This window comes from Chaetodon auriga, chromosome 12, assembly GCF_051107435.1.
Source record: "Chaetodon auriga isolate fChaAug3 chromosome 12, fChaAug3.hap1, whole genome shotgun sequence".
NCBI lineage: Eukaryota > Metazoa > Chordata > Actinopteri > Chaetodontiformes > Chaetodontidae > Chaetodon > Chaetodon auriga.
This window is the reverse complement of record NC_135085.1, coordinates 7863152-7884538: the sequence shown is the minus strand read 5'-3', so window position 1 is coordinate 7884538 and position 21387 is coordinate 7863152. Positions and strand designations below refer to the sequence as shown.

General features: G+C 43.9%; 4 protein-coding genes and 1 non-coding gene across 5 annotated transcripts; 4 read left to right on the top strand and 1 right to left on the bottom strand.

Moving 5' to 3' along the window:
- Positions 1 to 963: 963 nt before the first annotated feature.
- Positions 964 to 1035, bottom strand: trnae-cuc (transfer RNA glutamic acid (anticodon CUC)). Its single transcript has one exon. It is a non-coding gene; the product is annotated as a tRNA-Glu (tRNA).
- Positions 1036 to 1532: 497 nt separating this feature from the next.
- Positions 1533 to 3956, top strand: LOC143329186 (caspase-8-like). The gene is made up of 6 exons (XM_076744968.1): positions 1533 to 1614; positions 2084 to 2421; positions 2516 to 2550; positions 2843 to 2948; positions 3039 to 3585; positions 3736 to 3956. The coding sequence occupies exons 2-6, from the start codon at positions 2091 to 2093 to the stop codon at positions 3881 to 3883; spliced, it is 1167 nt and encodes a 388-aa protein (XP_076601083.1). The 5' UTR covers positions 1533 to 1614; positions 2084 to 2090; the 3' UTR covers positions 3884 to 3956.
- A 599-nt stretch (positions 3957 to 4555) lies between these two features.
- Positions 4556 to 7564, top strand: catip (ciliogenesis associated TTC17 interacting protein). The gene is made up of 9 exons (XM_076744969.1): positions 4556 to 4855; positions 5047 to 5232; positions 5316 to 5371; positions 5490 to 5576; positions 5804 to 5971; positions 6052 to 6176; positions 6810 to 6886; positions 6963 to 7030; positions 7198 to 7564. The coding sequence occupies exons 1-9, from the start codon at positions 4735 to 4737 to the stop codon at positions 7384 to 7386; spliced, it is 1077 nt and encodes a 358-aa protein (XP_076601084.1). The 5' UTR covers positions 4556 to 4734; the 3' UTR covers positions 7387 to 7564.
- A 350-nt stretch (positions 7565 to 7914) lies between these two features.
- Positions 7915 to 12714, top strand: casp8 (caspase 8, apoptosis-related cysteine peptidase). Its single transcript, XM_076744967.1, has 12 exons — positions 7915 to 8069; positions 8812 to 8971; positions 9311 to 9486; positions 9613 to 9718; positions 10423 to 10552; positions 10640 to 10695; positions 10782 to 10845; positions 10942 to 11006; positions 11113 to 11224; positions 11364 to 11491; positions 11696 to 12090; positions 12270 to 12714. Exons 2-12 carry the CDS (start codon positions 8864 to 8866, stop codon positions 12403 to 12405), a joined length of 1476 nt encoding a protein of 491 aa, XP_076601082.1. The 5' UTR covers positions 7915 to 8069; positions 8812 to 8863; the 3' UTR covers positions 12406 to 12714.
- Positions 12715 to 13687: 973 nt separating this feature from the next.
- Positions 13688 to 21376, top strand: tmbim1a (transmembrane BAX inhibitor motif containing 1a). The gene is made up of 12 exons (XM_076745721.1): positions 13688 to 13925; positions 16347 to 16664; positions 18615 to 18682; positions 18978 to 19042; positions 19133 to 19186; positions 19275 to 19325; positions 19411 to 19450; positions 20044 to 20081; positions 20171 to 20258; positions 20394 to 20489; positions 20574 to 20627; positions 20754 to 21376. Exons 2-12 carry the CDS (start codon positions 16352 to 16354, stop codon positions 20898 to 20900), a joined length of 1014 nt encoding a protein of 337 aa, XP_076601836.1. The 5' UTR covers positions 13688 to 13925; positions 16347 to 16351; the 3' UTR covers positions 20901 to 21376.
- The last annotated feature ends 11 nt before the right edge of the window (positions 21377 to 21387 follow it).

Genomic DNA, 21387 nt, shown 5'->3' with positions numbered 1-21387 from the left:
AAAATATAATTCAACAGCTATGACTGCTGCATGTTTTTAAGTTTCACCACACATCTACAGCACATTGTGTGCCTTAACGAAACAGCAGATCAACAGAAAGCCACAGTGACTCAGCTCAACCAGTTCTGTCTGGAAGGAGGCAATGAGTACTTACAGTACTTAGTAGTGCTTACTTCCATTGTGTATGATGGCTTAATACCTAGGGAGTATAAAAGCTATGAATGGAGATTATGCTTTGACAGGGTGGCTTCAAGCCCCTCTGACAACATGATCTCTCTGCTAAGTGTCCTTATGCAAGACAATTGCTCCTAAGGACTGATGGAGTAACACAAGCATTGGATGCAGTAAATATATATATGTAAACTAAGCTGTGAGTTTATTACAGTAAATACATCTTTCTAAGTGTAGTCTAATAGAATATAATGCAATAAGTCGTATAAATCACCATTTATATCCACAAGGGTAGGATAAAAGAACAACCATAACCTGAAACACCTCTGTGTATAATGCAATAAAGTTCAGCAGTACCATAAACTACAACCTCCAAAAGATCATAATGTGGAATAAAGTGGCATCTGAGTATGCTGTATTAAGTGTATATGTTTCACTCTGTAATAAAGTCACTTTATCATATCTTCAAGTGAGATCAGATTTTGATACATTATTCTACATGACATTATTTTCTGTGTACATTGATAACAGCTAAACTAATCAGTAACTGAAAACAGATAAAATTTCAACAAAATAAAGTGGAATTAGATTAATAAATTGCTTCTCACAAAAGTGATCATTTGCTTCAATTTGGTGATGAGATGGACATTGTGTGACATTTTATTTGGTTTGGCGTGCATCATAGGTTTAGATCAGATGTATGTGATGGCGTAGTGCAGATAGTATTATCTAATATAGATTGTATGACTGATGCTATGACAGTTCTGTATGTAAAAGGAGATAAAAACAATGTTCCCTGACCGGGAATCGAACCCGGGCCGCGGCGGTGAGAGCGCCGAATCCTAACCACTAGACCACCAGGGACAGCTTTTTAAAAGGGGAGGACGAGATATTTTATTCATTCCACATAAAACTTATTCTTTTTTTAACGCTTCTTTCAGAGAATTACAAACCTCACTTTTTTGTAGCTTCTCAGAATGCGTTTTCTATTGCGGCGACCTGTTCGCTTTGTTCTGGTGCGCCAATGAGGAAGTGGCCAATTCTTACTCATTGCTGCCCCCTGTGGCCGATGGTAGGAAAACGCTGCTGGCAGTTGTTGAGGCTGTTGGGTCTCGCTCGACCGGATTCTCTGCTTCCTACTATAATTACAGCCAAAAATAAGATACTGCTACTCTTCCACTAGGTGGCGGCCACGCATCACACTCATGCCCTTCTATTGTCTGTCACTAACGTTACTTCCATCTCGAGCCTACTTACCAATAGAGTCCCGTGCACATGGAAACGTGGGCATGTGGGCAGACTTGAATGACCTGTAATGAGACGCCAGCTTTGCACATGAAACAAGGAAATGCTTGAAAACGAAAACAGCCACAGTTGTTAGTGAATTCCAGGGTAACGTTACAGTGCACCGAACGTACAATCTCGAGGGAACACGTCCTGACAGTAAGTTATCAGAGCATGTAATCTCTATTTTTGTAGATGTGCAATCGTTTCTAAGTACAGTAGGTGACTTACGGTACTTTCTACGCCTTTATCGTAGAGAAGGTTTAAGTTAAATTCGGAGTGAAAGAAAATGACGAAAGTTAGCTCGAATTCGGACTAGCTAGTTAACATTTACTGTGAGCAACAAAAATAAGCCGTCGTTTTAAAGACATAAGTTATTCATACAAAGCAACGCTTGCTGCTGGATTTAGCCTTAGACATTTGTTGCTCTGGTCTCTCTCATGAATGAAGTGTGGTGAAAGTGAATTATACTGTACTATGTCCTAGAGCAGTGTTACTACAGCATGTTACAGCTTTCCCAGTTTGACCCAGCACTAACTGGTGTCCTTTACTATGAGAAGAGTAATGGCTTCGTCCAGTCCCTCTCCTCCTCTAATCTTCTTCGTCTTTCTGTTTCTCTCCTTGTCAGATTCAGCATGTCAGCCAGAGACACCATGAGACGTAATAAAACAGCCATTCACACGAGCTTGTGTGCAGACTACCGGCTGATCCTCAACAAAGTTCACGAGAACAGTCTGATCACTGGGCGCGAGTACAACAACCTGAAAAGCATCAACAAAGAAGACGTGGAGGGTCACGTGGTTGAGCTCGTGGATAAGATCATGAATAAAGGAGAGGACACCTGCCAAGCCTTCCTGAACCTCCTGCACACTGATGAGGACGTGAAGTCCACCTACCCTGAGCTTAAGAGCATACAGTTGAGCAGCACAGGCCTTTTACGTAAACCTGTCCAAGATACCTGTCCAAGTATGTGTCCTGTCTTCCTCATACACCAGCCTATTGCCTGTTTTTTTACTTTTGTTTGTGGAGTTGTGATTCTGATTCACTCTGATTTCCTCAGGTCTTCTGTCCCCAGAGTGCAAGAAGCGAAAGGAGGTGAAGTCTCTGCCTAATATTGAAAGAGCCCATTGTATTATTTTAGTTAGGTTCTGTTAAAGAGAGACAAGAGGAGGTTAAAGTACGTTGTCCTCACAGATAACACGTGTTTATTAGCTTGTATTAACATATTGAACATTAACCCTATGATATTCATGAAATTTAAACTAGCAAAGAAAAGTAAAGTTACATGATAGTAAAACCATGAACAAGTAGTAGTAAGTAGTATTTCAAATACTGAAAAGCCCTTTCAGTTAGTTTCTTCATTATCAACCATTTCCATTGTTTTTAGGATGAGCAGTACCAGTTGAACAGCCAGCCCGCCGGCCTCTGTGTCATCATAAACAACGAGAATTTCCTGGATGGCGACATGAGGAATGGGACCAACAAAGATGCTGGTATGTTCCAGAGCACACAGATTCTCAGGTTTACATCACTGTCCTGTTGTTTGTGTGTGAAGCTTGACTACATTTTTTAATTTCCTGTAGAAAGTTTGGCAGAGGTATTCACCTGGCTGGGGTTCAGGGTGCTGATGTGTAAAGATCAAACCAAGGACCAGATGGATCAGACACTGAACTTCTTTGCCTCTCTGAGTGACCTCTCTCAGCTGCAGGAGTTGGGTGTTAAGGAGTGGTCCGGCAGTGGATTCGCTGACCTTCAGGAGGCTCCTAAACATGGTGATGCCTTCATCTGCTGTATTCTGAGTCACGGAAAGAAGAGTGTGGTCTTGGGGACTGATAGGAAGCCCCTCTCCATTAAACAAATAACTAGAACCTTCAAGGCAACCAACCAGTCAGCCCTCACCGGCAAGCCCAAAGTGTTCCTGATCCAGGCCTGCCAGGGAGGTGAGAGACAGCGTGGAGTGTTCCTCAAAGACCTGCAGGCTGATGATTCTCATTCACTGTTCATCCCTGAGGAAGCCGATGTTCTTGTTGCGGCTGCCACTGTTGAAGACCACGTTTCATTTAGACACAGAATAGATGGGAGCTGGTTCATCCAATCTGTGTGCCAGCAGCTAAAGGAGGGCTGTCCGAGGTAAGTGTATAATCCAAATTGAATGTTGTGTCAGTCTCGTGGCTGACTATTTAGAATTTTGTCGATGTGATGATTCTTGCCATACAGTGTATACTGTACACTGTCTTGAATCATGATATTAACGTTTTACAATGCTCCATATGGTTTCAGGGGTGACGACATGACCACCATCCTTCACCGAGTGAATGATGAAGTTAGCCAGAAAGAGGCGTCCAGTCAGCCTGGTGCAGTAAAGCAGATGCCTGAAGTTAGGTTCACCCTGAGGAAGAGACTTGTGTTGTCACCATACTGCCACTGAAGCTCAGCCACCACAACTCATGTATACACATGTAAGCATGTGTCATTAACTCAGGGAAAAGATTTTCCTAAAAATGGACCATTTTTACCTTTGTAAATCCTTTGTTTTCATATCATTAAATTCAATCATTGTCTTTTATATTGTCTCAGAATAAACCTGTTTTTGTATCACTGGAGGACCATGTTTTAATGAGCAGGATTAACATAAGATTTATGGAGATATAGGCTGCTACTTCAACAGAAGTTTTTTACAAACACAAACCCAACATGCAGAACACTGCTGACATAACTATTAAGTATTAAGAACTATTAAGTTGCAAATATTGAAAGCCTTTATTGTTTCCCAGCCTAACCCATGCACATTATTATTAGTAGTAGTCTATGACACTGTTCTGACAGCAATATTTCTTGTTGCTCTGTGCAACTTATTCCTCGTTTTACGGCTAAATAAAATATTTTAATCTATCATTCAAGCACAACCAGTAAAGCTTTAGTACATTTATATGAAAAATGTAAAAGAATTATCGTAATTATCAAAACTCAATGAAAGTGACAAGGATTTCTGTGTGCGCGCTTCCGTTGGAGGGAAAAGTTTTCTTCCAGATTCGGTTGCGCACATACAACCGTCTTTGCGGTAATACAGCGTCGTTGCCATGACAACTCGGGTTTGTTCGTCTGTTTTCCGTATCGGAAAAGAGACTGCATACAGACGCACAGCAAAGGACCGCATGCCTTAAAAATGATTAAAACTACGTGTCCGTCACAAGAAACGTCTGTCTCATAAAACCGTTCAGCTGCGCAGGCACGTATTTCAGTACCGGGAGCGTCCGCCGTTCACTAAAGGCAGTGTTAATGATGGAGTCCCCGCTGGAAAACGACCCTCCAGCCGATGCTTTAGCGGAGGCTGAAGGACCTGACCACGGAGAGGAGATGAAAGCCTCTGACGAAGCTGTCACATTCGTGTCCACCATTGGTGAGTTCTCGGTTTATTTTCTTAGCTCCCCTCAAGCGTCAGGAGCTGCGCGCGCCTGAGAGTTAGCACCACCTGTTTTTGTCACATCTTGGGTTGAAGGTTACTCTTTTGAGTAGAAGATGGCCAATGAGTTTCAAGAAATTGTCCATTGCGGCTCATGTCCAATCTTCAGTCTCCCCCACTTCTCTCAGAGCCCGCGGAGCTGCAGAAGTGTGTGTTTCCAGACTCTCTGGTGACGGTGTCAGAGGGCGGCCGAGACCTGGGCAAGTTCAGTGTGACGGTGGAGTTTGGCCGCAGGGGCCCGCAGCCCTGTGTGCTGCTGCATGCTCAGAGCCAGGGAGCCATCGATGAGGCCCCCTGTGGGACGACAGTGACAGGTGAGAGCTGTGAAAGGCAGACTGATCACTGTTTTGACCATTTACAGATGTTTCAGTATCTTCGTGTCCTCTGTCCATTCAAGCCTACCTGACCACAGACCTGGAGGTGCTGGAGGAAGAATACCACGAGTATGTCAAGGTGAGGTTGACGCTGTTGCACTGTGTGAAAACATTATCCACTTTCACTCTTATGCTACATCTTTCTCTTTTTATTTTGCATTTTCTGCCTTTAAAATGCATCTGAATCGTTTTTTCAGCTTGAGGGCCACAGTTTGGGCAAGAGGTGTCACATGGTGCAGCGTGACGGGAAGATGGTGATCGATAAAGTTACCACTGTGGGAGAGGTGGGAGAAGAAACAATAGAGTTTTCATATTATTTCATATCAGTGAGGTTTTTGTTTTGCTCAGTGTTACATCACCATCTATACCAGGCTTGTTCGGAGATGTCAACAAAACCTGCTGTTGTGAAGTTACTGTAAGGTGTATTCCTTTTGTGTGTGTGTGTGTGTGTGTGTGTGTGTGTGCATGTGTGTGTGCATGTGTGTGTGTGTGTGTACGTGTCCATGTGCAGGATGTGACAAAGGAGAGTGTGTCTTATCCCATGTCTGTCCTAAGAGGGCTCCTAACCGAGGGTTCCAACCTGCTGCTGATGCGCCTGATCGCGCTGAGGAGAAAGGTGCCAGAACACATGACCTTCATCTCCTTGGACCAGGGATTACACATCAACCACACCACGTTTGTAAGTAACTCTGCCAGTGTGACCTCTTGTTGATCCTGTTTAAATAGTTGAACTCTGAGCACCCGTTTCTCTGTGGTCAGAGCGAGCTGGGTCTGAAGCAGCTGGAGGTTGGGGGTCAGACGGTGGAGGTGTTTGGGGTGGAGAGGGTTGTTCACTCTGTGGAGGACGGCCCCACTACCTGGCAGTGCTACTTCCTGGCCGATGGGTGAGCTCAGTGACGACACCTCGTCAGGTTCTTACACTTGTTGCTCAGTCTCACTGTCTCAAGCGCTCAAATGGAATATGACTGTCGATTGCACACTTTAAAATCTTTTAGTATTTGCAACTCCTTAAAGGGCTATACTGGTGTTTAGGGCCATACGATTCATCAAATTAAAAGATTTGGTAGGTTTTAGTGTTGTAGTATGGAAATACACTGAAATCTGTCATTTAAGTTGTCGCTGGTGACAACTGCAAATGCTTTGGAGAACTTAGAAAAGGAGGTACTTGTATTACTGTGTGAGGACACTGATGGACACATCACCAACTGTGTGTGGAGCTATATTCCACAAGTTACTAATAAATAGCATGGCATTTTGTTTTCCACACAGTTATACTGAAGTAAGGTCCAAGGTTGAAACTGTAAATGTAAATGGGGCATTTGAGTGTGTATGAGAGAGGTCAGGAAAGAGAAAAACTATTAAAGTTAATGTGATTTCTGTGCTTGTTTTTCATTGTTTTTCAAGTGTGTTTACACAGTGTACTGTTCTTCCAACACTGAAACCCAGAATCTGTAAATCTCTTTGTGAATAAAACTGTTCATATCACGGTTTTTGAGCAGTTTATGTTCTCTGATAAGGCACTTGGCCAGCAGAGTGCAGGCAGGGTCACCGGTCACCATGAGACTTCTGCAGCTGCCATCTCAGCAAGAAAAAGGTAATCATTCCCACACACATAAGAACTGTTTGTCAAAGAAACAACAGTCATTTAGATTGTTTTTCTGCATGTGTAGGTTTTGAGAAGATCCCCCTGGTTTGGGAGGAAGACATGCAGATGCGCTCCAAGTTCTTGGACAGAAAGGTAACCAATAATGTTCTCACATGACAAAGACACAGGCTTCATATTTGACTCATTTATTCAGACTGACTTTACCTGAATGGCCTGTTTCCTCTCACTGATCCCATCTTACCCATAAACCATTTGAACAGAATAGAAAATGAATGTGCGCATATGTCTCTTTGACACAGGAGGAGCTGAAGGCGGGCCATGCCTCCTACCTGAGACAGCATCCAGAGATCCGTGCCCTCGTCTCTGACTTCTTGCAGTTCTTGTTACTAAGGAAACCAGATGATGTCTTCCAGTTCGCCAGAGAGTACTTCCTCCATTTTGATCCCTGCAGTCCCCCAGAACCAAGCCTGAAAGCTCCCTTACTCTGAAAGCGCACATGCACATAGCAGCATTTTTATACCTTTCTGTTGCTTTCCACCACTTTAATTGGAAATTAAATCTTTCTTCCTGTGTGACAGATGACTCGTAGTATAAAAGGAAACATGGTGGAGATTAACACTACCTTTTTGACTTGAGACTTCATCTAAGCTGTGTGATTTTGTTTAAGTGAAAGGAATAAAGAAGTGATTTGTTTTAACCAGTGTTTGTGGTTTCGTTGTGTTACCCTCTCAGTCCTGTCTGGGCATAGCACTTCTGAAAACTTCAGGTTTGTCACGCTCACTCTCAAACTAGGAGGAAGTGAGTCTACCTTGAAAATAAAAGTGGAATAATAAAAGAAAGGTAACATAATGAAAGGCGCTACAGCTTTCTCCACACAGGTAACACTGGAGCTGCATGAACGCAGCTTAATCCGAAGTAAGAAGAATGGCAGTGATGTTTCAAATCCCTCCGCGTCTTCATTTTCAACAAGCATGTATTTTATTTTGAAACCGACGTAAATATTTCTGGCTTCCTCTGAAAGTGAAACCGGGAAGGTGAACGAGTGACGTCCAAGAAGTACGCGCCACGAACTTACTAAAAGTTAACTAGAGAGATTTTCGATCCCCAAAAGGAGTTTGTTATCTTGAGCCACAGAGGTCAAATCTTTTTGCTGGCTGGACGTAAGCTGACAGTAAGTTTTAACGTCGAAACGTGTGTGTAGACAGCAGTGAAATTAGCCGGCGTCATACAGACTACACCCCTAGCTGCTGTAAGGGTTACCACATTATGTAAATTCTATGCATAACCTGAAGTTAACCTGTTGACTGAAGTGTTAACTACAGAGTGTTTATCGTTATATAGGTGATATGGCGCCGCCAAAACTTGAGTCAGAACTTTTTTAAGTGATAATTTCCGTGTAGTGAAGTCTAAAAACACCTCGACTGATTCCGGTGCTGTTTCACCGTCACAGCAGCGTTTTAGTGTCAATTTTAGCACTTAGTGACTAAAAAAAACACACCACCATGATCCACCCTGAAGGATTACTGTGAGATGATATTAGTAAATGACGCTCATATGACGTCAGCGCAGAGGAGATTATAAAGTGACAAATATAAAATATAAAAGTGTAAAAGTTAAAAAATTGGGACTAATACAAATACAGCTAAACCACTTAAACGTGTGTTAGCAATTTGAAATACATTTTAAGTATGTCTTTTGATAAGAATGGGCTTTAAGAAGTGATGTTATAGAAAAGATGAGGTCTAAAGTCCTAAGTCTAAAGCTCTGTCAGCCAATGGGCTCCTTCCAACCAGGGCCAGGCCAGGAAGTGCTTTAAAAGAACAAAATCTGACTGCTTCCTGGTTTTTCAAGCTCATCTAATGTTTGACTTATGCCAGTGACCCCAACACTTTCCCTTTTTACCCTCCTCCTAGTCTCTGCTGTGTCTGCCTCTCTGAACGCACCGGGCCTGTGCTGGTGGGGGCGATGGACAGGCGGATGCTGTCCCACATAGATGAGGAGCTGGACTCCTCTGAGGTGGCCGCTCTCCGCTTCCTGTGCCGCGACGTTATCAACAGGAAACGTCTGGAGGGGGTAGGCCACATACATCGTGCTGCTGCAGCCTTGTCTCAACCCGGTGTCTGAGGAAAAATGTCTCATCAGCCAGTTACTCTGGACAGTTGAGCTTTTTTCTGAAAGTCACGCTGTTTCCCTGCATATAGCCTACAATCCTTCCAGAGTAAAAGTAATAAGAATAAAGAAATAGAGACTGATTAAAGGAAACAAGGGGACAAAAAAATATATCTATGCAGGGGCGTTTTATAGACAGGGTTTTTTCTTCCGTTGCTCGTATTCTCAGCTATTGCATCACTTCCTTTCGAGGTTCATCTTCTCAAAGGTTGGTTTTTGTGTTTCCTGGTTGTTGTCATGCAGGTCAAGGATGCAAAAGGCCTGTTCATAAGACTAGAAGAAAGGGGACTGCTGGAGAACTGTGCCTTCCTTTCTCAGCTGCTCCACACTATCCGTCGAGAAGATCTCCTCAGCCTCCTGGAGACAGACAGCAGGAGACTAGAAGAGACGGACGCAAATCCCATCCTGTCACATTACCGGTAAAAACCAAAAGAAATGCACTGTAGCTGGAAGAGTTAACAGAAAGGCAGGATTATAAAACAGTCAGTTATATTCTCAGAGGTTTAGTCTTTTGTCTGTTGTTTCTTTGTCTGTCTTTCTATCAGTGTAATGCTCTACCGAATATATGAGGACATGACGCAGGAAAATCTGGACAAGATGAAGTTCCTGTTGAGCGGCAACCTGGGCAGAAGGCAAATTGAGACATGCAACGTGAGAACACACCCACCTTTCTGCCTCACCCACAGTTATATAAGAAATGGTGACATGTAGAGTTCACACTTCACTTTTGAGTAAAACGCCTGATAAACAACTGTAGTTAATAGTAAATAGTTGTGTCAACAAGCCAAAATGAGTTTTTTTTAATTGAAATTCATAATTTATACTACTTATACTTTGTCCTCAGTACATTAATATACAAGGAAATATACAGTTGCTGCTTTTTGTATTTTCATTCTTTTGTAAATGTAATTATAGGAGCTGTGTTGTAGATTGATTATGACTTCAATTCCATATTTGAATCCTCAGCTTTGATCAACAGTTGCTGGTTTCATGTCTTAACGTACGACCTTCCTGTATCAACTTACTATTGAATTATTGTTATTGTTGCTTCTTCTGTCTACTAGTTTGATATTAACAACATGTGCTTTACATATGTTATCACTGAAATGACCTGCAGCCATTTTGCCACAAAAAATAGTGTCTTGCATGTTTGTATGCATTTGTGTTTTTATCTACTGTTTGTGCAGATTCATTCAACATGAATACTGGGCTTCTGTAGGGATGTTCTTTGGGCACATTGTATGGATAACTCTTCCACATCTTCATTACTTCACCAGATGTGCTTTGTAGATTTTGGATGCAGCTGCAAAGCCTCCAAATCACAGAAATAAACAACTTGTCTCTGTCGATCACAGACAGCCCTGGATGTGTTTGCCGAAATGGAAAAGAATGGTCAACTGTCGAGTAGCCGTCTTGATGAGCTGCATACAGCACTGCTGGAGCTGGATCAACAGCTGGCATCGACTGTACACCGCTACATGCAAGGTCGGAGACGCACTTCCACGCACTAGCACATACACATGCAGGTGTTGTATTCCTGTCAGATTCATCAAATGATTGTGCTCTTTTCAGGGTCTACACAGCAGCGTGTCGCCAGTTTAACTCCTCATTTCAGCATGGATTACCAGGTGTGTGTGTAAATGTGTGTTTGTGTACAGTTAAGCCAATCATGAGCCTGTTTACTGAGCACCGGCGCTCTGCTTGCTTCCCACAGAGGGTCAGCATCCCATCTCAGCCCGAACAAGCTGCCATGGCCATACCTGAGAGTCGGCCCAGCGGTACGTCTCTCTTGTTCACTGTCTTACTCAATCACTGCTATTATTCTTATCACACACATACAAGAGGTCTAAGTTTCCACTGTCTTTGATCTTCAGCTGCAGGACAGAATGTTTACGCCGATTCAGAGCCATGCACCAAGTCATTCTCTGTTTCTGATCAGGTAACCACTCACACAAACACACACGTCCTCTCTTCCAGTCATTCATTCAGTTTTCGGAACATTAATGTCTGTGATTTGTCTCTGCGGGTGTGCTTGTGCCCTTCAGGCAGAGTACTACGACTTGAGTCATAATCCTCATGGTTTGTGCATGATCATCAACAACGAGGAATTCCAGGGAACAGAGCTGAGGAACAGAGCAGGGACTCAGCAGGATGAGGGTGTGTATCCTTGTATTTCAACAGCTGTGTGATCTGATTTGTTTCTATCACCAGTCGGGATTGAGGATGATCAGAGTTCATACTCATCACATACGACATGATGGTTTGCTTCAGTTTGTCTCTCTTCTATGTGACACAGACGCTCTGGGCTTAGTGTTCTCCCAGCTCGGCTTTGTTGTGAAGGTGAAGAAAAACTTGACTGCAGACGCCATGCGACATGAGCTAAAAACGCTGGGCTCAAGGAACTTTTTGGATGATGATGCCTTGGTGAGCATTTTCACATCGCCCTCAGAGCTGTCACATCAGTTACTAGAGCAGATCCTTTACTTTTTAAGTCTTTAAAGGAAAAAGCCTGTTTGCTTTATTGCAGACAGTCAGATAAGAAGATCAATCATTAGGAATCGTATCTAAAATCCAAGTTAAATTGAGGCATAACACAGTTTTTAAGAGCCTGTCTGCCTCTGATCTCAGGTGGTATGCGTGCTTTCCCATGGAGAAAAGGGATGTGTCTTTGGGACTGATGAGCAGGAGGTGTCCCTGCAGGAACTGACACAGCCCTTCACGAGCGGGCGAGCTCCCACCTTGGCGGGGAAGCCCAAACTGTTCTTCATCCAAGCGTGCCAGGGAAGCGGCTACCAGAGAGGATCTGTGCCGTGTCCCCCGAAACCGAGACAGAAGGAGGAGGAGGACAGAGAGAGCCGCCTGGAGGAAGACGCGGGTCGTGTGCACGGCGAGACGGTGCCTTGGCACGCTGACTTCCTGCTGGGCATGGCCACAGTGCCGGAGTGCAAATCGTTTCGAAACACTTCCACGGGCTCCATCTACATCCAGCAGCTGTGCACGCAGCTGATGAGATCAGCACACAGGTGAGTGATGACACATGTTGAGCTTTTTCTCTGCTAGCTACAGTTTAGACAAACACCCCTGTCACAAAGGATTTCCAGGATGAAGTGTGTGGCTCTCTGTGTAGGTCCGCTTTGATGTGTCAGAGGGCACGATGTTGTTCATTTATGATTTGTAACGTGCTTCTGATGTTTTTATGCAGCTCGGAGGAGGATGATATACTCACTATCCTGACACGTGTGAACAGGGAGGTCAGCAAAGGAAATTATCTAAACTACAAACAAATGCCAGAGCCTAAGTACACCCTCACCAAGAAGCTCGTCCTCAAATGCCTGTGAGCGGACGGAGACCAAGTGCAGCCCTGAAAATGTGCCAGATTCACACCAGAACACTCTAGTTTACTGTGTGTATGACTCTGGTCGTGTGTGTGAGTGTGTGTTATTTGTGTGTGTTTATATGACACGGCTAGCTGGATGAATTTGAATGTCAGCGTCTTTGGAGGTACCTCAGGAAGCTAGACTGTTGAACAAAAACACATCATGCAAATAAAGTAATGTTACAGTAGCCGTTCAGAGAAAATGTGCTCTTTGAATTTTTTGTAATTGTCCCCATTGATTTAGGAAAAATAAACAATGAGACACTGATATAAAAAACATTTGTGAAGTTTCTTTTTTCACAGCTCAAAGAGAAGTGATTAACTTTCACAAACCCTCCTTGAAACTGTTATAACACAATGAAATCAGTGTCAAGTGCATATGATAGACTGCACACTGTTATTTAAGAACATGGAAATAAGTTTTCCTTTAAAATACAAGTGTTTTTTGTTTGTATTGGTGGAGTCATATGGACTCAGAAGTATTACCAGTAGCAGTACCAAAATGTAAAAGCTCGTTACGCGTTAAAGTCCGCTATTCACATCCACCCATTATCTAGACCCTCTCATCCTCATGGCATTTTATTCTCTATATAATTGAAATGAAGTTATGGACACGAGAAACATGTACTAAATAGATCAGCCTTTCAGACTTTCATCTGAAATTCTAACACGTGCACTGAAGTGTTTGTAATTTGTACATGAGTAGTTGTAATTAGTGATGGACTGTAACTGAGTACATTTACCTAAGTACTGCACATAGGTACAAGTATGACGTACTTTTGAGTATTTCCATTTTATTCTTATACTTTATACTCACACTCCTCTACATCTTGAAAGCCAATATTGTACTTTTTACTCCATTACATGTATTTGACTGGTTACTCGTTGCTTTGCGGATTGTGATCATTAATGCAAAGTGAAAATCAACAAATAAAAACGGCTTATTATGGAACGAGACTAAGTGAAGGCATCACTAATAATACTATAGTAAAACATGAGAATGGACCGTTGCTACTCTACTCCTTCCACCACAAGTTGTAATTCTCCTTTACTCGGTAACGTGAGAAGCGCCTGTTGAAAATGAGTCAGCTAAACCCCACAGGCCACACACACACACACACACACACACACACACACACACACACACACACACACACACGTACGTCCCATGGGTGTGTGTGCGCGTGTGCGTGTGTTTGAGATTCCTGCGGACTCCACCCTGCTCTTCACTGTTCCAGGAAATGTCCTTTGCTGCTGCTTCACATCTGTGCAGTGCTGCTGAGCGCACAGCGGGCTGACCTGAGACCAGGCGCACGGTTCCATGTGAACCCGTTTACCAAACCTCTGCAGCACTTCGGAGTTTGTTTGTGTCTTTTGGAAGCAGCGAGGGTGTGGCTGACATCGGAAAGCCTCCACTTTTCTCATTTTTTCGCTGTGAATTAACACCACCACATTGTTTCTGACGTCGGCATCTCTTCCTCGGTAAGTAGAGCTCATTTCAAGATGCCGTCATGTCTCCGAAGCGCTCTGATGGCCCGGAGGTACGCCAGCCATACCTTTACACTGATCTGAATCTGTTCCTGCTGGTCGGTCACCTCCCATCCAGCTTGTGTTTGCCGCTGGCTCTATTCATAGCAGGGAGGCCGTGCTGGATCCCCACCTGAAAAGGCTGTTTGTGAGCTGAGGTCTGGTCTCGGTGAGCAGGGTGGAGTGGGTGTAGTCTGACTCTGGACATGTTCAAACTGCTCAGCCGTGCCGCTGTGCAGCCAGAGGAGCATCACAGAGCTGTGGATGAAGTGCTTAAACTGCAGCCTGCTTTCTCCAAACTTCGGTCAAAAGCTGGACTGATGCGCGTTTTCCTGCTGCGCCCTCTGAGCTCACTGTGTGACTGTGGGAACTGAAAACATCTCATTTGCTTTAATATACTGGGCTGCAGCTGAATGTTTAGATGGCTCTGTTTACTTTTACTGCACTGCTGTCAGCTGCAGCACAACATGAAGACACAGCGCTCCTCAACCCTGGAACGAACTCATGTATGTGCGTGTATGGCAGATATTTTACCTTGACAGCAGGAGGAGAAGCACAGGTGAAGCCAGTAACACTCAGGGTGGTTTCATTCCATTCAGGTGTCCCGGTAAGACACAATAGTGAGCCGCAGGAACAGTACCAGGGTCCTACACCTGGAACACATAAAGGGAATGCAGCCAGATGACCTTTAATAACTACTCACACCTGTTGCACAGTGATGGGCATCCTCTTCATTCATTAGTCACCCGCCTGACGCAAACACTGCTGACAGAGTTGAGCTCCAGTGGTGAGCAGGACTGAAGCTTATGTAAGCTTAAAAAAAGCCCTAACGTTATCATGGATGACAGAATAACAGGAAAAACCTCTCAGTGGTATGGAAAAGTTATTAAAGTCACACTGGTTTTAATTTGATAGTTTAAAGTAGATGTGGTAAACACTGCCGAATGACGTGAGTTGGAAAGAAATGTGAAAAGACACAATGGCTTAGGCTAAGTGGAGTATTAGTAACAGTAAACCCTCACTAATAGTAAATAAAGGACACATCATGAGTTATTTAGTCAGCCTCAGATGTCACCAAGTCAAATCATGACCTCAGACAGTCTCTGACAGAAAGTGAAAATAATGAGTTTGTCAAACCGGTTCTCGCTGTTATTGTCTGTAAGGAATTTATCTTGTGCACCCGTATGAAAGCCTTCACATGACATGTGGCCCTTCTTGGAACGGGGTCTTCGTGCCAGTGATGTGGAAAGAGATATTTGAGTCACTGTAGTTTATGTGAGGCTACATAGAAGTCAACAAACTTGTTCCAGTGTTGTCAGAGCGTGCATACTTTGCAACACTCGGAGCTCAGTGTTGGTGGTTGCAGTAATGAAAGACATGGGAGACTGACTCAAGCCACCAGTTAAGCACACGGCTCACTACAGCTCACTGCGAGATTTTAAACGTTAACTTTCCGCCCTGTTAATCAAACACACAGACTCCTTAAGCCCTCTCGTCTGCCAGGAGTGGCTCAATGACCAAAGCGGTGATCAGCTCTGTGACTCGTTCTGTGACTGCAGATACGCTGAAGCACTTTTTCCATTCAGTGTTTTCTGTCCTGTTGCTTGGTGCTCTGGATGTGATGTAATGGCAGCACGAGGTGGAGCCAGTTCTTGAATTCCTTTACTGTGCGTATTCCCCTTAAAAGCCCCAGTGAAACGGAGCTCAGGAGACATTTTCTAAATAACCGAGGAAAAAAAAAAAAAAAGGAGCCAACTTGGGAACACAGGTCTGTCTTTTCTGTATGGTGGCTTAGTTTCTGTTGTGAAGTTGTAAGGAGTAAAATCATCTGTCGAATGTTCAGAGTGTAAATCCATGTTGGGAGAAATGTCTCTCGAATGTAAATGATTCACATTGTAAATGTGGGTTAATTTTATTGGTGAAGCACTTAGAGTATCCTGTAAAAGTACCATAATTCTTTTAATACTCATTTTGGAACATGGGATAGTTTTATGTGACAACATTGTGTGCATGTGAGCCTGTGTGTGTGTGTGTGTGTGTGTGTGTGTGTGGGTGGTTTATTATTAGCATTTTCCCTCGGAGATGCATGTAGTGATTGTTGAGCCTGTGGTGCTTTTCGGGAACCGCAGTGCTAAGAAGAACCATATGTTCACTTTAACCTCACACAACCCAGGATGTAAGTCAAGTGTGATTATGAGCCAGCGGAGGTGCTGGAGATGTGGATATGTGCACATAGGAATTCACACACACCAACAGCAGGTCAGCGCACAGGCCTGAAGCCAGTCTGTGCTTTTCCTGTTGTTCTCTGTCGTCTGCTTTCTTTCATCGCAATGTGAAACACGTGAACTGCATTTTCTTCATCTTATCGCCACGCAGGTGAAATGTCAAGGTCAGACTACCCTCCAGGGTATGAAGACTCCCGGGGCCCGCTGTATGCGCCTCAGGGCGGGAATTACCCACCACCCCCTGCATATGGCTTCCCTGGCTTCGGTGGTCCCCAGCCAGGCCAGCCTGCTGCTCCGTACCCCACCGGTCCAAACGACCCTCTGTTCCCAGGCCAGCCAGGAGGCTATCCTCCCGGCTCGTACCCAGGACAGCCTCACCCTGCTGGACCACAAGGAGCTGGCTACCCCAGTCCCCCTCCCATGCCCCCTATAATCCCACCTACCATACCATCAGATATCCTGAGCTCTGGTAAGACAAGGACTGACGGTGCTGTGACACTCATGGCTAAGCATGGAATGATGATGCATTTTGGTACCTTGTCCTGACGTTTAAAAAAAAATAACATTGGTTTGTTGAACCAGTTGGAGAAAAAAAACGCAAGCTACATCCAAGCAGCAGAACTTGAAACATGATCCTGGTCAATTGATGACTCTATAACTAAGGATTAAATAATGTTACCTGAATGCATCATATTAATCAATATTAAAGCTCAGTCTGTTTAAAAATAGAGAGTAAAACATTTTGGGAAGCTCTGCTTATTCACTCTCTTGCCTTGAGTTAGATGAAGGGATTGATACTGCTCTCATCTGTACAGTAACTATGATGCTACAGGCAGGAGATGGTTATCCTAAGTTAGCTTAGCATGAACACTGGAAACAGCAAAGGTAACAATCTGCCTACCAACACCTCTAAAGCTCATTTGATTTGATTAATCTGTACAATGATTATGATGAAGACCACAGAGAGGATCATACTGAACCACCTCCGTCACCTGGAGAGCACTGAGCCGGACCCCCTACAGTTCGCATATCGAGCAGGCATTGGTGTGGAAGGCGCAGTTATTTACCTACTTCACCAACCTTTTTCCCACCTGGAGAACACTGTAAGCACTGTGAGGGTCATGTTTTTTTTACCTCTCTAGTGCTTTCAGCACAATCCAACCATCAGTGCTCAGGGGGGAGCTGGAAGGAGCTGGAGGAGACTGCCACTGACCGCATGGACCATCGATGACCTCATCAACAGACCACAGTATATGAGGCTTTGTGACTGTGTGTCCGATGTGGTAGTTTGCAGCAGGGGGGCTCCACAGGGGACAGTGCTCTCTCCTTTCTTCTTCATCCTCTGCACACCCGACTTCAGAAACAACACTGACAGCTGTCACCTCCAGACGTTCTCAGGTGATACAGCCATCGTTGGACGTGTTTCAAAGGGGAACAAACTGGAATACAGGGAGGTCGTAACCAGCTTTGTACACTGGTGTGAACTGAACTACCTGCACGTAAACGCCAGCAAGACAAAGGAGATGGTGATAGACTGGGAGGTGCCACAGACTACACCCGTGAACAGTCAGGGTTTGGACATTGAGATTGTGGGCGAGTACAAATTCGTCTCCATCTGCTGAGAAGACTGAGGTCCTTTGGAGGATGTAGGACACGTTTTATGACTCTGTGGTGGCATCTGCTATTTTCCTCGCAGTGGTCTGCTGGGGCTGTGGAAGCTCTGACAGGGACAGAAAAAAGACTAGTCAGGAGAGCTGGCTCTGTCCTGGACTGCCCTCTGGACACCATCGAGGAGGTGGCTGAGAGGAAGATATTAGCCGAGCTGACATCGATCACTGACAACCCCTCTCACCCCCGGCATGAGACAGTGGGGGCCTTAAGCAGCTCCTTCAGCAACGGACTGTTGCATCCACTTTTTTCTACTCCTTTTGTACAGAATGTACATATATAGTTAATTTTTTTTATGGGATTTTTTTTATGCTCTTAAAAAACTGAAGAGTACCACACACCAGTTTGCAAGTAACCCACCATAAAACCATATGTCTTTTTGTTTATATATGTCAATTTGGCTTTTTTATATATTAAAAACAAACTGAATGTATCATGCTAATCAGTGAGCTTCAAAGGTGGAGGTAGGCAGATTTTCTACCTTTGGACAAGCTGAGCTAACCATCTTCTGCCCATAACTTCATGACAGTCAATCAATCTTCTCATCTCACCCTCTGCAAGAAGGTTTAAGTCTTAAACAAACTGAGCCTTAATACTGATTATACTTTTTTTTAACAGTATGATGCATTCGAGTCGTCATTTGCATTTCTTCCAAAATATGGAACAGTCACTTCAGACGCTTCATTGGTGAGAGATGACGTGTTTCCTGTAGCTCATTGTGGTCACTGCTCATTTTTCTGTTCTGCTAAAGGCGACGAGTTTGCGGCGAGCGGCAGCGGTTGGGACAGTATGAGCATTCGTCATGCCTTCATCAGAAAGGTGAAACACACTTGTCAGACAAACCACACTGGATTAGCTTGTGTCATGTATTATCATTGTAAATGAGCCACAGAACTATGCTCATGTTTTTCTGAGAGTTGAATCCTCTGAATCTTTGGAAAACCCAGATGTTGTATTTATATGTGCTGATGTGATATTTTCGGACACGGTGACGTGTTGCTGAATGCAGAATGAGAAGTGAGACCCAAACTGAGGCCGGTGCTGGCTCAGGATGGACTGAATTGCTTGAAACTACAGGGTGTAAGGTCCCTTTTTGTCTGCATGTGTTCTTCAGGTGTACCTGATTTTGGCATCTCAGCTGCTTGTCACCACAGCCATTGTGGCTGTATTCACCTTTGTGTGAGTACACAGCGTGTGTGTTTTGCATGCCTGTTTGCATTTGTGTCTACGTGTGTGTCGCGCTGTTGACTGTGCCTCTGTTTCTCACAGCGAACCTGTCAGATATTTCGTACAGAGGAACACAGCTATCTACTGGGCATCATAGTAAGTCTCACTCTGTGGTCACGTCACCTTTAAAGTCATGTGCTTTCATAGGAATCAACATGAAGTAATATTAATGTTGTTGTTTTAGCGCTGTGTACATCGTCACCCACCTTGTGCTGGTCTGCTGTAAGGGCCCCCGGTGAGTGTGATTGCTCAGTTTCACAAAGAATATTTGTGCAATGAATATTTATAAATCAGCGTCTAATGTTCCTCTCTCTTTGTAGGAGGAAGTTCCCATGGAACGTCATTCTGCTGTTCACCTTTGTAAGCCAAATGACTTGACTTGAGGAAATAGAGACACATAATGACAGTTTCCTGGACTTGAATCAAGTCTATTCTCATACTAAAATACTGAAGCTGTCTTGAGGTTTGACTTTGATACTAGAACGAAGCAGTGAGTCACCACACTGGACTTACGCTGTGTTTGCATAATGCCTTTGATATGTTGCTTCTATATCTGTGTTTTATCAGCTCTGTGCACAAAGCGCCTCCACGCATTACTTCATGGAACAGTTTTGTCCGTCAGTAGAGGTTGTTCAGCTTTTATAGGTGTCAGTTCTACATGTTACATTTTGCCCCGAAAGCTGCGGTCCACAGTTGTTTTTGCCCTCTTTCAACTGTTTCAATCCACACGACATTACAGCCTGGTGAAATGTCTTAAGCACTGAAATACATATCGTGTATTATTAGTTATTTATGGGGACCATCCCTTTTCTGCATGTTTTTCTGTCCTGTCCTTTTATAGCTTATAATCAGAGATGTTTTGGTCAGTTACAGAATGTTTATTTTGTCCCTCAAATGTTGTGATGTAACTGCATTTTTGAAGGACAAACAGAAGTTTTTAATTTGTTTTACAGACCCTGGCTTTGTCCTACATGACTGGATCCATTTCCAGGTAAAATAAGCCTGTAAAGTCCATGTGAAGTACAGAAATATCCAATGTCTGTTTCCCTCAGTTAACTGTGTGTCGACCTTTGTTTTTAGCTACTATGACACCAAAGCAGTGTTTCTCGCTCTGGGTATCACTGCCGTCGTCTGCATCGTTGTCACCGTCTTCTGCTTCCAGACAAAGGTATTGTGTGTGTGTGTGTGTGTGTGTGTGTGTGTGTGTGTGTGTGTGTGTCTGAGCGAGTGCTTATCAGCTTCCTCTTTGTGTTTGTGCGGTCACACGTGTATTAAAGAGGATGTTGGTGGTTTTTCTTTCTAGGTGGATTTCACCAAGTGCCAGGGCCTCTTCTGTGTCCTTGGGATCGTAGTATTTGTGACTGGCATCATTACAACCATCGTGCTGTCCTTCAAATATGTGAGTTCAGGCCGACGTGAACGAAAACCCTGACAGCACACCTTTTCAAGTTTCCATCATTGTAATGGCTGTCTGTTCTTGCAGATTTACTGGCTTCACATGCTTTACGCAGCGATGGGAGCCATAGTCTTCACGATGGTGAGTATTTCATTCTTGATGGTGTCTGTATGTGTCATTTTTCACAGTTGTAGTGTGACTTTATGCATCACGCTCTCACAGAATGCTTAACAGTGTCATTCTGAATGTTTCTTGTGTGTCTTGTAGTTCTTAGCGTACCACACGCAGCTTCTGATAGGAAACAGGAAACACTCCATCGGTCCGGAGGAGTACGTCTTCGCCGCGCTCTCCATCTACGTCGACATCATCCAGATCTTCCTTTTCCTGCTGCAAATTATCGGCGCTTCCAAATAATTCCACCCAAGGGCTCATGACCACCGTTGGTCAACCAAAACAAGCCATGCTTTTTAAGTCTTTGCTCTGTTTTCAGTCACAATCAGAATAGATTTCTAAAATCATGATGCACTCCAGGGAAGGGCTGAATTTGAGATTTTGTCATAATACAGGTTCAACCTATGCAAAGGAAATGCACTTTTTCTGAGGTCAATATTTGTCTATATGTGCATTAAGCAACTTACCAGAGGTTAAAAAATTATATATATATATATTAATACTACTATATAAATGCTGCAAATATCTATAGACACTGGAATGCCAGCTGCAGCATGCGTTCACTCTTGCTGGACTTACGGCAGACAGTGTCTGAACATTTTTCTCTGCGTGTAAATGTACTGCTACACATCAACTGGGTCACGTCTATGTAAATGTTGAGGAAAAAGGCAAATATGTTTGTTCTAATCAGCTAAGTCAGCTCTCTGGTTGGCTTCGAAGTACAGCGGGG

What these genes read in the sequence shown, in the direction of transcription:
- catip (XM_076744969.1), top strand. Translation starts at nt 4,735, where the DNA reads ATGATGGAGTCCCCGCTGGAAAACGACCCTCCAGCCGATGCTTTAGCG. An exon ending in AATACCACGAGTATGTCAAG is followed by an intron (nt 5,372 to 5,489) that starts GTGAGGTTGACG and finishes TCGTTTTTTCAG; the next exon opens with CTTGAGGGCCACAGTTTGGG. An exon ending in GCCATCTCAGCAAGAAAAAG is followed by an intron (nt 6,887 to 6,962) that starts GTAATCATTCCC and finishes CTGCATGTGTAG; the next exon opens with GTTTTGAGAAGATCCCCCTG.
- tmbim1a (XM_076745721.1), top strand. Translation starts at nt 16,352, where the DNA reads ATGTCAAGGTCAGACTACCCTCCAGGGTATGAAGACTCCCGGGGCCCG. An exon ending in GTGGCTGTATTCACCTTTGT is followed by an intron (nt 19,043 to 19,132) that starts GTGAGTACACAG and finishes TGTTTCTCACAG; the next exon opens with CGAACCTGTCAGATATTTCG. An exon ending in ATGACTGGATCCATTTCCAG is followed by an intron (nt 20,082 to 20,170) that starts GTAAAATAAGCC and finishes CTTTGTTTTTAG; the next exon opens with CTACTATGACACCAAAGCAG.
- casp8 (XM_076744967.1), top strand. Translation starts at nt 8,864, where the DNA reads ATGGACAGGCGGATGCTGTCCCACATAGATGAGGAGCTGGACTCCTCT. An exon ending in TGTACACCGCTACATGCAAG is followed by an intron (nt 10,553 to 10,639) that starts GTCGGAGACGCA and finishes TGCTCTTTTCAG; the next exon opens with GGTCTACACAGCAGCGTGTC. An exon ending in ATTTCAGCATGGATTACCAG is followed by an intron (nt 10,696 to 10,781) that starts GTGTGTGTGTAA and finishes TGCTTCCCACAG; the next exon opens with AGGGTCAGCATCCCATCTCA.
- LOC143329186 (XM_076744968.1), top strand. Translation starts at nt 2,091, where the DNA reads ATGTCAGCCAGAGACACCATGAGACGTAATAAAACAGCCATTCACACG. An exon ending in TGTCCAAGATACCTGTCCAA is followed by an intron (nt 2,422 to 2,515) that starts GTATGTGTCCTG and finishes TGATTTCCTCAG; the next exon opens with GTCTTCTGTCCCCAGAGTGC. An exon ending in CTAAAGGAGGGCTGTCCGAG is followed by an intron (nt 3,586 to 3,735) that starts GTAAGTGTATAA and finishes ATATGGTTTCAG; the next exon opens with GGGTGACGACATGACCACCA.